At 24.1% G+C, this 14,436-nt stretch overlaps 3 protein-coding genes across 4 annotated transcripts; 2 read left to right on the plus strand and 1 right to left on the minus strand.

Annotated features, from left to right (window-relative positions):
• The first annotated feature begins 377 nt into the window (after positions 1-377).
• LOC113548668 (nucleolar complex protein 3 homolog) lies at positions 378-5,827 on the plus strand. 2 transcript variants are annotated; one of them, XM_026949667.1, is made up of 14 exons: positions 378-508; positions 713-1,003; positions 1,065-1,236; positions 1,409-1,638; positions 1,901-2,057; positions 2,256-2,389; positions 3,117-3,317; positions 3,421-3,609; positions 3,683-3,864; positions 3,929-4,137; positions 4,343-4,524; positions 4,660-4,791; positions 4,865-4,965; positions 5,620-5,827. In XM_026949667.1, exons 1-14 carry the CDS (start codon positions 500-502, stop codon positions 5,792-5,794), a joined length of 2,364 nt encoding a protein of 787 aa, XP_026805468.1. In that variant the 5' UTR covers positions 378-499; the 3' UTR covers positions 5,795-5,827. The 2 variants fall into 2 exon arrangements, with proteins under 2 accessions (XP_026805468.1, XP_026805471.1); XM_026949670.1 differs by lacking the exon at positions 378-508 and having other exon boundaries at positions 994-1,010.
• Positions 5,828-5,959: 132 nt separating this feature from the next.
• LOC113548669 (WD repeat-containing protein 37) lies at positions 5,960-10,158 on the plus strand. Its single transcript, XM_026949671.1, has 6 exons — positions 5,960-6,497; positions 6,564-6,736; positions 6,857-7,064; positions 9,155-9,293; positions 9,373-9,634; positions 9,801-10,158. Exons 1-6 carry the CDS (start codon positions 6,113-6,115, stop codon positions 9,918-9,920), a joined length of 1,287 nt encoding a protein of 428 aa, XP_026805472.1. The 5' UTR covers positions 5,960-6,112; the 3' UTR covers positions 9,921-10,158.
• A 1,957-nt stretch (positions 10,159-12,115) lies between these two features.
• On the minus strand, positions 12,116-14,143 carry LOC113550249 (ras-like GTP-binding protein Rho1). The gene is made up of 2 exons (XM_026951981.1): positions 14,005-14,143; positions 12,116-13,732 (listed from the first exon to the last, which is right to left on the minus strand). The coding sequence occupies exon 2, from the start codon at positions 13,727-13,729 to the stop codon at positions 13,151-13,153; it is 579 nt and encodes a 192-aa protein (XP_026807782.1). The 5' UTR covers positions 13,730-13,732; positions 14,005-14,143; the 3' UTR covers positions 12,116-13,150.
• Positions 14,144-14,436: the final 293 nt, after the last annotated feature.

Genomic DNA, 14,436 nt, shown 5'->3' on the forward strand with positions numbered 1-14,436 from the left:
TATTTATGTCAATTTTATTGTATCCTGTATGGCTATATCCTTAAAAACATAAGAGCGTATTTGAGGGGGGTGAAGTGGTATTCGTCAACTGTAAATTATTTTCAGTTTCTATAGGAAAAAAAATTAATTTCGCCACCCCTCACCATGGTCTCAACTCAAATACAAAAAACATCATCTATTTATTATTATTTTTTTTTTAAATTTCTTTCAGTAACCACTTTTACCACAAAATATTTGTGCTGATAGTCATTTGTTCCAAGCTTTTTTGGAACAAAAGATCATTCGTACAAATGTTTAACGGTACTACAGATTTTGTTCAGTCTTGGATAATAGTAGCTGATAATAAAATAAAATTGTGTACATTTTAGGTTATGTAACAAATATTTAAGTACATCCACATTTAAAATAATAATACAATTATTATATTTATATTATATATTGGTGTACGACTTGAAAGTTTTTAAACCATAAACTTTAATTTGAACTATTTTTTTTAACAATGGTTAAAGTAAGTAAATTAATCATACATTATTCATTATATTAGTTCTTCAATAGTTAAATGTAAATCTTCAATAATATTTACTTTCAACTTAATTTTATTTTCATTCTGTTTTAACATTTTTTTGTTGCCTTAAATTTAATTCTGATTATTTAATTCGTTAATTTCTGTATTACTTAATATTTTTTTAATTTATGTTTTTTTTTTATTTAGAAAAATATGGTTAAAAGTGGGAAAACAAGCAATGTTAAAAGGCGTAACCATTTACGAAATAAAGGACATATAAAAACAAAAAAGCATAAGTCTAAAGCATACAACGTTCCTCAACCTCCATTAAAAAGACGAGATGATCCGGCTGAAGAAATCGAGGAAGAAGAAGAAGCAGAAAACAGTGATATTGGAGATGATATGTTAGAAATGGTTGACCAAGAAGATTTGGATTTTCTTAAAAAAAATATTGGAAACCAAAATTATAAGCTATACAACCGTATTCAAATTAATAATGTAAATTGTAAATAATTTATTAATTTTTATTTTTTTATCCATTAATGATGTGTGTTTTTAGGATAGTAAAAATAAAAGAACTCGAGAAAACGATGATGAAGAACTCGAAAATGAGTATGAAAGTAGTTCAATGATGATGAAAGCAGATGATGTATCTATTAAAAAACCTTTATTACCAATTAAAACTAAAGATGGAATTTTAAGAAGATACACTTTAGAAAAAGATGAAATAGGTAAGATGTATATTAGTAAATATTTTATGTAATTATTTTTAATATTCTTCAAATGATCTAAAAAAATATTTAACTATTTATTACTTATTCCTTTTTTTGTTATACATTTTTTCTTGATCATTTTTACTATAGGTTTATTAATAAATTTAATGAATGTATTTATATGATATAGAATTAGAGAAGTCTCAGCCTAAAAAGAAAAAAATTGAGGTCAATAATGAAAATAATGATGATGAGTATGTTTGGTTGGATACAAATGATCCTGAAAAAGAAATACCAGTTAATAAAGGTGAACCAATCAGTGTTGCAAAATTATATGCCAAAAGAGAAAACACAATACAAAGTTATAAACAGCGTATTGGATTATTAGCTAGCACTTTATTAGAGAATCCTGATCTAAAGGTAAATATTTTTTTTTTAACATGAATATAATTATTTTCTAAAATATAACCATATTTGGCAGTTTGTTATACATTTTTAGATAGAAATGTATCTCGATCATTTGAATTTTAAATTATGAAATTATTTAGAAATAAAAATATTTGTTATTTTTGTTTTTAATTATTATTTATTTCATCCAAATTTTATTTGTTTGATTGAAATGTTATGTGGCTGACATTCTAAACAGTGACTAATATAGGTATTATACTTTTTGAACTTTTAGATTGGAAATATTGTACATCTTTTAGAAATAATGGAAAAACGCGATCCAGAATTACAAATCACAATAAAAAAATTGGCAACTCTCACATTGTTAGAAGTTTTTAAAGATCTCTTACCAAGTTATCAATTGAAACTGGACAAACACGAAGGAGTAAAATGTAAGTTTTTTCATAATAGTATAAGTTACATTTTGTTTTCTTATATAAATTAAATAATTTAATGTTTTTTTGTCATTATCTATAAAAAGTACTTTGAATATATCAATATACCAGGCAGTTATATAACTCTTACTCAAATATTTATTTGATTACTTCTAACCATGTTTTTAACTTAATACATATATGTTTTGATTTTAGTGAAATTGGTTACAAAAGAGTTGATTGGTTATGAAGGACAATTACTCAAAGGTTACAAGATTTATTTAACTAATTTAGAAAAAATGGCTAGTGCCCTCCATAAAAAGAAAGGAGATACCAGAATCATAACAAATGTAAGTTTTTTCATTAATTATTAAGTAATGAATTAATCATTAAACCCATGAGAATATATAATTTAAATTTTTAAATGAGATCAATAAGTGTATATTTTAAAAATAATTAAATATTATGTACTATAGTTTCCATTTTAATATTTTATTAAGTGAATTGGGATTCTGTGAAAATTTTTCTTTGTTTCCTTCATTTTGGGCAATATTTAATTTTTGGTTCAACTATTGAATCAAATCTACAATAATTGCAAATTAATATGAAGTGTTTTTTAACTACAATAAAATTATTTATCTAGTCTTTCTAGTATGTTTAATATATTGCTAGATTTAAGACATTTAAGTTAATGTTAACTTAAAATTTAATTATTAAGATCTGTCCATTAGTAAAATGTAGAATAGTTTTCTTACCATACCATTATATGGTGTGTTATTTTGATTATGTTAAGTTACTAATTAGATTTTCTTCAGCTTATTTGTTTACTGATTACTTTCTATGAGTTTTTATGTTATGATTGTTCAATGATGTTATCGTAGTTTGTTAGTTATTAGCTATTTTATATTTGAAAGTTTTTATCTATTTGGTTTCAATTATATCAAACTTTTTAAGAAATGGAATAAATATTGTAATACATTTTTTAACACAATTGCAAATCTTATATTTTGTTTTATACTTGTCTACAGAAACATGTAAAACTATCTATAATAAATTATATATTTACTTTTATTTTAGGTTCATATAAATTTGGCTGAAATGGCTGTTAATTGTATGTGTGAATTATTAATTTCTCATTCATATTTTAATTATGCAGTCAACATTGGACATTTATTAACTCTTTACTTAGATAATAAAAATTCTAATGTTAGGAAAAAAATTGAAGAAACGTTTATTAAAATTTTTAAAGAGGATAAAAAAGGAACTATTTCTTTAGTGGTAAGAATTTAACTTGTTTATCATATATAAGTTAAAATGTTTTAAATGTAACTATTGTGAATAATTGAATATCATATTCATATTGATTATTATTTATAATTAGATAGTGCGGCGCATAAATCAACTTGTTAAGACTAGAAGTCATTGTGTGCATAGTGAGCTCTTATCAGTTTTACTTGCATTGCCTATTAGAAATGTAAATCTCGACAAAGAAAAAGAAGAAATTTTAAAATCTAAAAAATTTATGACTAGAAAACAAAAATTATTAGCTATGTCAAAAAAAGAACGTAAAGTAAGAAACTAAGATCTGACTATTATTTATATTTAGTATAGTATTATCATTTAATAATTATTTTTAATTTTAGCGAAGTAAAATGTTGGATAAATTAGATAAAGAAATGCTTGAGACAAAAGCTGAAGAAAATGTTAAAAGTCACTTGAACAATTTAACTGAAATCACTAAACTTGTATTTTTAATATACTTCAGAATACTAAAAACTGCACCACGTTCTAAGTTACTGTCTGTTTGTCTTGAAGGATTAGCAAAGTTAGTATTATAAATGCATTGTTAGTATTTTTGTGAAACTTAATTGACTGTTTTATATATATAGATACAGCCATTCAATCAATTTAGAATTTTACCACGATATTCTCACAGTTTTGGATTCAGTTATAAAGAAACATCAACTGAATGTTCATGAACAACTTTGTTGTATTAAAACTATTTTTGTCATACTTTCTGGACAAGGAACTGTAATCAACATTGATCCTGTTCATTTTTATTCTCATTTATATAGAGTTATTCCTGAATTAGATTGTTGTAAGTTAAAACTTTTTTAATTTAATAAAATAAAGGAATATCAATTAATTTGATTACAACTTTATATTAAATGGTAAATTATTTAATAAATATTTAATCTATTACATTATAATATATACACCATGATTATTATAAACATTTATAAGAAGATTATTTTCTAATAGTATATATATAATTTTTATTTAAAAATATTTACTATTTTTAGGTAAATATCATGATAATTTAGAAACTTTTCTTCGTACAATTGAAGCATTATTTTTGGTGGGTCGTAAGAAAGTAACTGCCAATTCAACACTGTCATTTGTGAAAAGAATGTCTATGTTGAGTCTTCAAACACTTCACAATGCAACACTCGGGATTTTAGCTGCTCTTCGAACTATAATACAAGTAATTATATTAATTATTTATGTTTATTTTGTATCTAATATATTATGTATAATAATTTTTTTAAAGCATTATTGAACTTTAATTTTCAATAATTATATTTAATACATTTTATATTTATTATTATTTTTTTCTTAGACAAATAAGAACACTGAATCATTATTAGATGTTGACCCATCATATGGACAAGGAATTTACAATGCCGAATTACAAGAACCTGAACATAGTAACGCTGGTAGTACATCATTATGGGAACTTCCAGCATTACAGGTTAGAAATTAGTAATCTGTTTGATTCAATAGTATTCATAATACTAATTTAATATTTATATTATTATTATCAGAGGCATTATCATCCTGAAGTATGTAGATTATCAAAAACTGTTGCTTCATTGACAGTTTCACAAAATAACCATAATAATCTTAAACCAGAATTAGCCAAAATGTAAGTGCTTATACAGTAATTCATAATAATGTAATATGTAACTGGTAATTAGAGTAGTTAGTATTAAAAACTAAGGAATGATATTATTTTTGTTCGTAAATTGGTAATTAAACATTAATTAATTTTAGATCTGAAAATTTAGAAATATTAATTCATGGTCAACATAATTTTTAATTAATAGTTTATAAATACTTAAATAATTTATTTTATTTAAATCATATAATGTATTTTAAAATAAAAGTATAAAAAACAACTCTGCTTAATAACAACCTATGTTTATATTAGTCATAGATTAAGTTTTATTACTAAGATAGAAATATAACAATTTTGTTTCAATATTTTATAAAATCTAATTTGTATCATTCATTGAAAAAAGTACCAAAATAGCAATGATTGAGATAGATAATCTATCCTAGTCCGTGCAAAATACTTCTTATTCTTTTAATACTGTTATGACTTATATTTATATTTACTATATATCTATAAATTATTATGCCATAGATAATTCAATATTGTGAACATGACGATTTGATTTATAATTATTTTAAATACTTGTTTATTATAAATTTGAATTGTTTATAAAAAAAAACTTAAAAATATTCACCTACCACCACCCTACATTATACTTGCATAATATAAATGTCTTAATTTTAGGACACCCAGTGAATGGTTTAAAGAGTATGATCCAAGTAATGTGGCATTCAATCCAGCGGTTATGCCTCCAGTGAAAGTACCTCAACGGATACCTGCACATTATCCAACTCTTCCATATGCTGATGTTTTGGATAAAAATTATCTCAATGTTGATTTCTCAAAAGATTTCTTTTGAATTTGTATTTTTTTTTTTTTTTTTTTATTAATAAATTATTAAACTATACTTTTTTTTTATGGAAATGTTTATTTCTATCATAATGTTAATTAAAGAACATTTTGGTAACCCCTAGTATTGATTATTCTGCTAGTTGCTGCTGTATGATAGGTACTGATAACAAAAAAAAGATTCAAATCCTTTCCTAGTGGATAATCAGTAATCATAAAATTCAATTACTCTTTATAATTACCCAAAATAAGACTATATAAGTACAAATGTGCCAAACTTAACTTTTTTTTAAATTATTATTAATTATATCTGTGATAAATTGTTACAATGCACAAAACGGATGTTGACATTCCACCTAGCGTTCGAAAGCGTCTAATTCATCTTTTTGGACTTATTGAAAAGGAATTTGAGTCTGTGTACCAGGAAAATGTTGTTCTACAGGAAAAATTGGAGTCACTCGCTGAGAAAATGAATGAAAAGTTCTTAACGACTGAACAGTTTCAAGTAAATTCTAAACAAAAACCACCAACTGGTCAAAAACTTAAAACTGCAGATAAATTAAAAGCACAAACTAGTAAAATTGTATCTAGCTTTAAGAGTCCTTCAGCAGGTAATTGTCAATTTGTAAAAGAATATGGTGGACACAGAGATGGCTTGTGGGATTTAGCATTACCTCGTACTGGACAGCCCGTCATTGGGACTTGCTCAGCAGGTATGTACTTTATATATATTAAATATATATTCTTTAAGTTCCTAATCTTTTTTATTTTACACTTAGATCATACCGCAAGAATATGGTGTATTGAAACTGGTACACCACTTTTACAATACACTGGTCATATGGGATCAATTAATTCTATAAAATTCCATCCCAATAAGGATTTAGCTCTCACATCAAGCGGTGATCAAACCATTCATATTTGGCAAGCAGCTGTTAATTTAGATAATTTAGTAAGTGTGTTCTACAATATATTTTTTTTATTTTTATATTTTCCATAAACTTGATATTCTATTTTTATTTTATTATATCAGGCTATAATTTAAAAAATTTCTTTTTAAATTTTTTTTTAGAGGGATCGAGAATCTGATGATACTGAGACTGAAGATGACCAAGTTGTTCCAATATTACGCACACCTTCATGTACATTTTTGGGACATAATGGGCCAGTTATGGCAAGTGATTGGTTACTAGGTGGTGATCAAATTATTACTGCATCATGGGATAGGACAGCTAATTTGTATGACGTTGAAACTAGCGAACTATTAAATTCACTAACTGGTATGTTATGTATTGATAACTTTATCTATTATAATTGTTATAATTAGTCAAATTACTCAAAAAATTAACATTAATTAAAACTAATACAAGATCTATGCCTAATAATCTTTCTGAATAATAATACATTTTTCATTATTAATACTTAATAAATATTTTACTTTAATTTTATATTATAACTTATAACTTAAAGGGATTATTTTAGTGTAGCTAATATTAGGTTAATACTTATACAGTAGACGCCGCTTATAAGACTCACGAATATAAGGTTCAGTCGCTTATTAGACTCCAAATCGTCTAGAATGGTCCGGATGTATCAAAATACATTAAAAAAAAATCGATTATAAGTCTCAAATTTCGTAAAATAAATAGAAAATAAACTTTTTTTGTTATAATTTAAAAATAAATTGGTATTAAAAAATTAAATAATATTCGTGTTGATTATTTATCGCAGTTAAAAGTTCACGTTTATCACAACGATTATCATTATTATATTTTTGGAATATTAGAACAAAATAAAAAACAAACTAAAATTACAATTTTTTTTCAAAATAAATAATAAATACATTACACATACATCCTTTATAATTTTTTATTAATGTTTAATTTTTATAATATTTGCATACGTAATATTTACCTATTATAATTTTAGTTTTTTTTATCAGGATTATTAAATTTATTCAATAATAAGTATGTGATATGTAATATGTGTTACAGTATTAAAATTAAAGCAAAATATGTAGTAAAATAAAATTTATAAATACGTAATTAATTTTTTTTTTCCACTTCTATAAGATTCATTTGGTTATAAGACTCACTTTGTGCTGGTCCCAAAGTGAGTCTTATAAGCAGCATCTACTGTACTATTTAAATACATTTAATCTTCATTAATTGTTTTATCTAAAATTAGAAATATTTAATATATTATTTGAATAATTACTAATTTGTAATAATACAGCCAAATTTCCACTTAACGAAGTTGTATGGGGAACAAAAACAATTTGTTAAATAGAATTACATAGGTATTCCATATTCTCTATTGTAAAAAAAATTAAAAATTATTAAAAAATAAATATCAAATACATATCATATTATATTCTCTTATTATTAGGCTCGGAAGTTGATGACCTTAAAACTTTTAATAAATTACCTAAAAAAATTACAAATATTTGTTTTAAATTAATAAAAATATATATTTTTTTAAATTGTACTCCTACTATACTGTAATTTTACCTTACAATTCTATATGCATTTATCAAAGCTTATAAATTACTCAAAATATGACATAGCAACTAGCACTAGTCGACATTTTAATTTTCAGCATTTCGAAAATACTACGAAAAAATATTAAAATTTAGATACAATTAAATTCACTACAACACGACAACAACAACTAATCGGTGAGATAAAATCGGATAAGTACTAATCTTAGTTTGTGGTAATTTTAAAGTTTTAAGTAAGTTATTGGCATAATGGTCGACAAGAAACAATAAGAAGTGAACTGATGTGAAATCAGTAAAAATTCAGTAAATTGTACTTTTTTTGTAAAATTTTTCAATTTTGTTTACGAAAAAAAGTTTGTTATCAAATAGTTTATTCGTTATACAAACATCAGATTCTTTATACAGAGATAAATGTATACATAATTAACAATGAAGGACATGTTTCTCAAAAATAATTTGTTTTAAAGAAAGTTTTACTGTATAACAATTTTCAAAATAAAATAGTAATATAGTAATAAAATAATAATATATTAAGGCATCAATACAACCCACTATCGTAGTAGCCTCTTAGATAGCATAATATGTCAAATAAAGCAAAAACTTTAATTACACTTATATAAATTCAAAGGCCTATAACACATTTGTCAGGTCAACACTGTATGTTTCAGTAAACACTTTACTTAATGCTTCATATTAACAAAAGTATATAAAAGCTGTACATGGGAACCTAATAGGTTTATATTACTACTAAACAATTTTTTATTTTAGGATAGGTATATCCTAAACTCCTAATACCTCAGAAATTATAATTAAAAATATGGTCCCAAATAAAATAAAATTACAATTTAAATTCAAATTTAATTCCAAAAGGACATGACGAAGAGTTAACTTATGCTGCATCACACCATTCTCAGAAGTTGGTTGTAACTGCATCCAGAGACACTACATTTCGATTATGGGATTTTCGTGAAGCTATAAACTCAGTTTCAGTTTTTCAAGGTCATACAGAGTAAGTATTAATTGTGTTAATATTGTTTAACAATATATAACAATATATTATATTGTAGTAATAATTAATATTGTTACAGTACAGTAACTTGTGCAATTTTTACATCTGCTGGACTTGGTGGAGAAGATAAATTAGTATCCGGGTCAGATGATCGGTCAATAAAAGTATGGGAATTACGTAATATGCGGTCTCCAATTACTACTATCAGAGCTGAATCTGGTGTAAATCGATTTGCTATTGCTTCTAATGGTGTTATTGCTATTCCTCATGACAATCGACAAGTTATGTTATATGACATGAGTGGACAACGAGTAAACAGAATACCCAGAACAGCTAGAAATGTAAGAACTGGTTTTTATTAATTCACCATTTAATGAAATTAATATCATATCTATATAATATTGTATTTTCATACTTCACTAATCATATTTAAATAAAAATTATAATTCATACAATATATTTGTGAAAAAATAACATTTTTATAATATGAGTTATCGTTATTTTTAGAGACATAGACGTATGGTAACAGCTGTTGCATGGAGTGAAGATAATCCATTTGCTAATTTGTTTTCTTGTGGATTTGATCGGTTAGCACTAGGATGGTCTGTTCAGTTAGGTAAGGACTGATCTTAGTGATCCTTTTACCTTTATCATAAATCAAGTTCAATTATGTTAAGTATTCAACCCGCTTGTCATATTTTATAAACAAAATTATTCTTGTTTTGTTTCTTATTTTGTTTGTTTGTATATGTGTGTAAGTCCTAATTTCTTTCTATATAAACTCAGAATTGATTAAGTTAAATTTTTAAATATATATTATATTAACATTGTTACTTTTTTTTCGTCCTTTTATTTATTTATTTTGTTAAATGCTTAATAGTATAATAAATTAATATTTATTACAATATTTAATAAAAAGTCATAATATTATGTTTTAAATTTTAATTAAAATATTTATTTAATTTAAGTCTTTTAAATAATGTTATATTATAATAGTCATAAGGAGTATAATCTAATAAATTCAATGTGACTCAGCGAGCATAAGAAAAATAGTCTGATTGTAGTTACTACTTACAAATAAATATTATACTTATATTTAATATTTATATTCAAACACTTAAATAATTACATATTATTTATAAGTAATAACACTGCAATTACAGAATATTAATTTTTAACAGCAACTTCTGATCCAATTAAATGATAATATTAAAACCATTATTATATTATTTGTGTAATAACAATTTTATAAGTTATTTAATGTATACATTAAAAATGAATTTGTTCTTTTGTTCCAAATTTATATTATCATTATTCTTCTATGCTAATTTTACTGTCATTATCATAAAATATATAACTCTTTAAAATAAGAATATTATTATTTGAATGGTAACAGATATTATGCTAAATTTAGATGTGGTTCAATTACAGTTTATAGTATACTTTTGAAAAAAAATTATCAATATAACTAGAAGTATATATATATGTATAAAATTTGTTAATAATTTAATTCAAAAAAATAACACATAACAAATTTATAAATGATACCAATAAAATTGAATGTGAATGTTATATATAAATTGAAAAAAATGTGTTTATTTTCAATCACTTAACTGTAAATGAGCCAAGATTCTTTTTATAATATGATTTTTTTTATATTTTAATATTATCATTTTTTACAAGATCAAAATATAAGTTATTCAACTTTTCCTTTTATGTCAAGGAATAAGGTGATACTTAATAGTTATTACTAATGAAGATTTACTTTAATTTATTCTAACAAGTGGTTAGGTGAAAATCAAAGAAATAATGTGAATCAACATTTAAATGATTAAATATTTATTTTCGAAGATATTAGGTAGACAGGTAGTTAACAAAAGCGCTAAACAGTTTTGTAACAACAAAATAGACTTCATTGTCAAAAATGACATTTTATTGAGAGTATAAAAAATAATAATAATAATTAATAAGTAAACAAGTACAATATTTATAAGCTATTTGTAGTAGTTTAAATGTATATTTTGTATATAAATGAAATTTTAAACCATAAAAATAAATTGAGTTATAACATAAGCTTTCGTTAATTTACAAAATAAATGCATATTTATTTGATCAAAATACACAAAAAAAAAAAATGTTTAGAAAATCATTTTTAATTTAAATAAAAAAAATAATAATAAATAAAAAAATGTATATTATGCTTTAATAAAAAGTAAAAAATAAAATAATAAATAACATACCACTAAAAGCAATTATAGCTGTTAAAAAATAAAATGATTTTTATATCGTCCGCTAATTTCTTTCTTTAATATATTTATTAGGTAATATCAAGTAAACAACATCATGTTATAATAACTAAATGTTAATGTATCAAAAAAAAAAAATAATAATAATAATAATAATGATATCAAAATATATGTTTTGTGCTAGAATCTGCCATTGGTTAAGTTTGTGCTAAATATAATTGTCAAGCTATGACATAATACTAACATAAATATTTTCAAAAACTCAATACATTATATATAGAACAATAATCATATAAAAATAAATATATTGTAAAAACTCAAAATTTGGGAATAAGCTATACAAAATTATTTTATAAATTTCCATCCTATAAATAGGTATAACTAAAAACAAAATTAGGTTTTTATCATAGTAATTCCAACTGCAAATATTATTAAATTGTATAGTAAATTTGATCAGACATTTTCTAACTAAATATATTCTACACATTTACTAAAAAGTAAATAGGATAAAAAAGTGTGTTTTTTTAAGCAATGTAAATAATTTATATTTTATTTTATATTACACTATTTCAGTGCAGCATTTAGCTGATTAAAAACTTAACTTATTGAAAATGTAATTTATACAGTTTAAGAAAAATGACCTAATTTACTCAATAAATACCACATTTCAAAAGTAAGATAATATAAAACAGATACAATAGACAATATAAAATTATAACTGAAAATTAATTTAATATAATATTTATTATCAGAACATATTTTGAAATGTATAAAACAAACTAAAGAAATTCTTAAGAAGCATGGTGATTATAACTACTGAACTACATTTTCTTAAGCTTTTTTTGATATGTATTAATATCATATTTATAAAGAAATATATTTTTTAATTTACATAAAAAGGCAGTAAATGTATATAAAAAAAGAGTACTGATGAAATACAACAGGTAATACTGAAATTTTATTTTTAAGATAACCAATGATATATTCAGTATTCACACATTAGTGTTAATGGTTAAATTATGTCACACTGCCTTATGGTTAAATCCTGCCTATAAAAAAGCTCTTTCTTTTCCAAACTAGTACAATGGATGTAAAAATACTAAAGATGTGATTAGAATAAGGAACACCTAAGGTCGGTCAAACATATTATTAATACAATTTATTTTGGATCATATAATATAATCTAATACTACAAAATTGAATTTCTATGCAAGATAATACGATTAATGATTATTGATTGTAAAACTAATATTTCATTTTGAGTTATTTCAATAATTAATATTTGGTGTTTAATTTTGGTAACCATTAAAGGTTAGCACAGTCATAAGGGAGTTATTTTAATGGTATATTATAGGTCAGAGGAGCTGTAAAAAAAAATATATATATATATATATATAAATATCTTAACAAAAAGAAAAACAATATTTATAGATGAGAATTGAAATTGACAATTAAGTAACCTTATCCCCTTACTATGAAAAAAAAAAATTTCATTGAAATATATTATGCTTGGCTATAATCCGGAAGACTGAAACGCGAGAATAGAACTTAAATTAAAAATAAAACCATGGCAATTTATGTTATTCATTTTTTTGTATGATTTCTATTAATTTAAAGTAGACGGCATCGTCCCTTCTTTTTCTTTTTAACCTGTAAAGCTGCTCTAGTTGAAGTTTCAAATACTTCACGGACACCCTCTTTACTTTTAGCTGAACATTCCAAATAAGCAAATGCATTGATCTTTTCGGCCATTGCTCGCCCTTCTTCTGGCCTCACAGGCTCTTGCTTCATTTTACTCAGCTCACGAATTGTGTTTGGATCATTGCGCAAGTCTTTTTTGTTACCGACCAATATAATCGGCACATTTGGACAGAAATGTTTCACCTCTGGTGTCCATTTCTCTGGGATATTCTCTAACGAATCTGGTGAATCTATTGAGAAACACATGAGAATCACGTCCGTGTCAGGATAGGACAATGGTCTTAGTCTGTCATAATCTTCTTGACCCGCTGTATCCCACAGTGCTAGTTCTACTTGTTTGCCATCGACTTCTATATCAGCTACATAGTTCTCAAATACAGTGGGTACATATACTTCGGGGAATTGATCTTTGGAAAACACAATTAACAGACAAGTCTTTCCACAAGCACCGTCACCGACGATGACGAGTTTTTTTCTAATGGCAGCCATGGTCTAAAACGGAAAACAGTACCACATTATACCACCAAATGTTTATTCTAGGTATTAAAGAGCGCAACAACCAAAAATTAAAAAGAATATACGATTGAACTGGGCTAATCAAACGCGCGCATACACCACACACATACATTTCCACACATAGTCACACACACGACACTAACAGAACAGATTACAAATTAGTAAAGAAAACTAAAACATAAGCAATAAGCACTACTATATAACATGACAAATATAAATAATTGAAGATAATTTTTAGTTTAGCTTACAAGAAGAGTATTTAAATTCGATGTCCAACAGGTGTATTTTATTTTAATTAACGAGAAACTTTAAATAATTTAATTGCTTGATTGAATATTGAAGTGAAAATAAAAAAATAAACAAAATTTATCAGATATCAATGTTTACCTAATTTTTTTTTATGTAGAGTAAGCAAACATAACCTCAAATTTAATTACATAGAGTTATGGTTTTTTTTTTTTTAAATATTTCCGCGGTCAACTATGATGATAATATTTGATCATATTATGATCATCGTGTTAATATTTTTTTTGCGATAATCGTATATTGATTATTGACAGTAACTCAGTGACATAGTTCTTTTAATTCCATTGGTGAAAATTCTTTTATCAAATGGCAAATCTAGTATCTACCTAAGCCGATTGGCGATTACTTTGATCTATACTGTATAACATTACGTA

This window comes from Rhopalosiphum maidis, chromosome 4 (assembly GCF_003676215.2).
Source record: "Rhopalosiphum maidis isolate BTI-1 chromosome 4, ASM367621v3, whole genome shotgun sequence".
In the NCBI taxonomy this organism is placed as follows: domain Eukaryota; kingdom Metazoa; phylum Arthropoda; class Insecta; order Hemiptera; family Aphididae; genus Rhopalosiphum; species Rhopalosiphum maidis.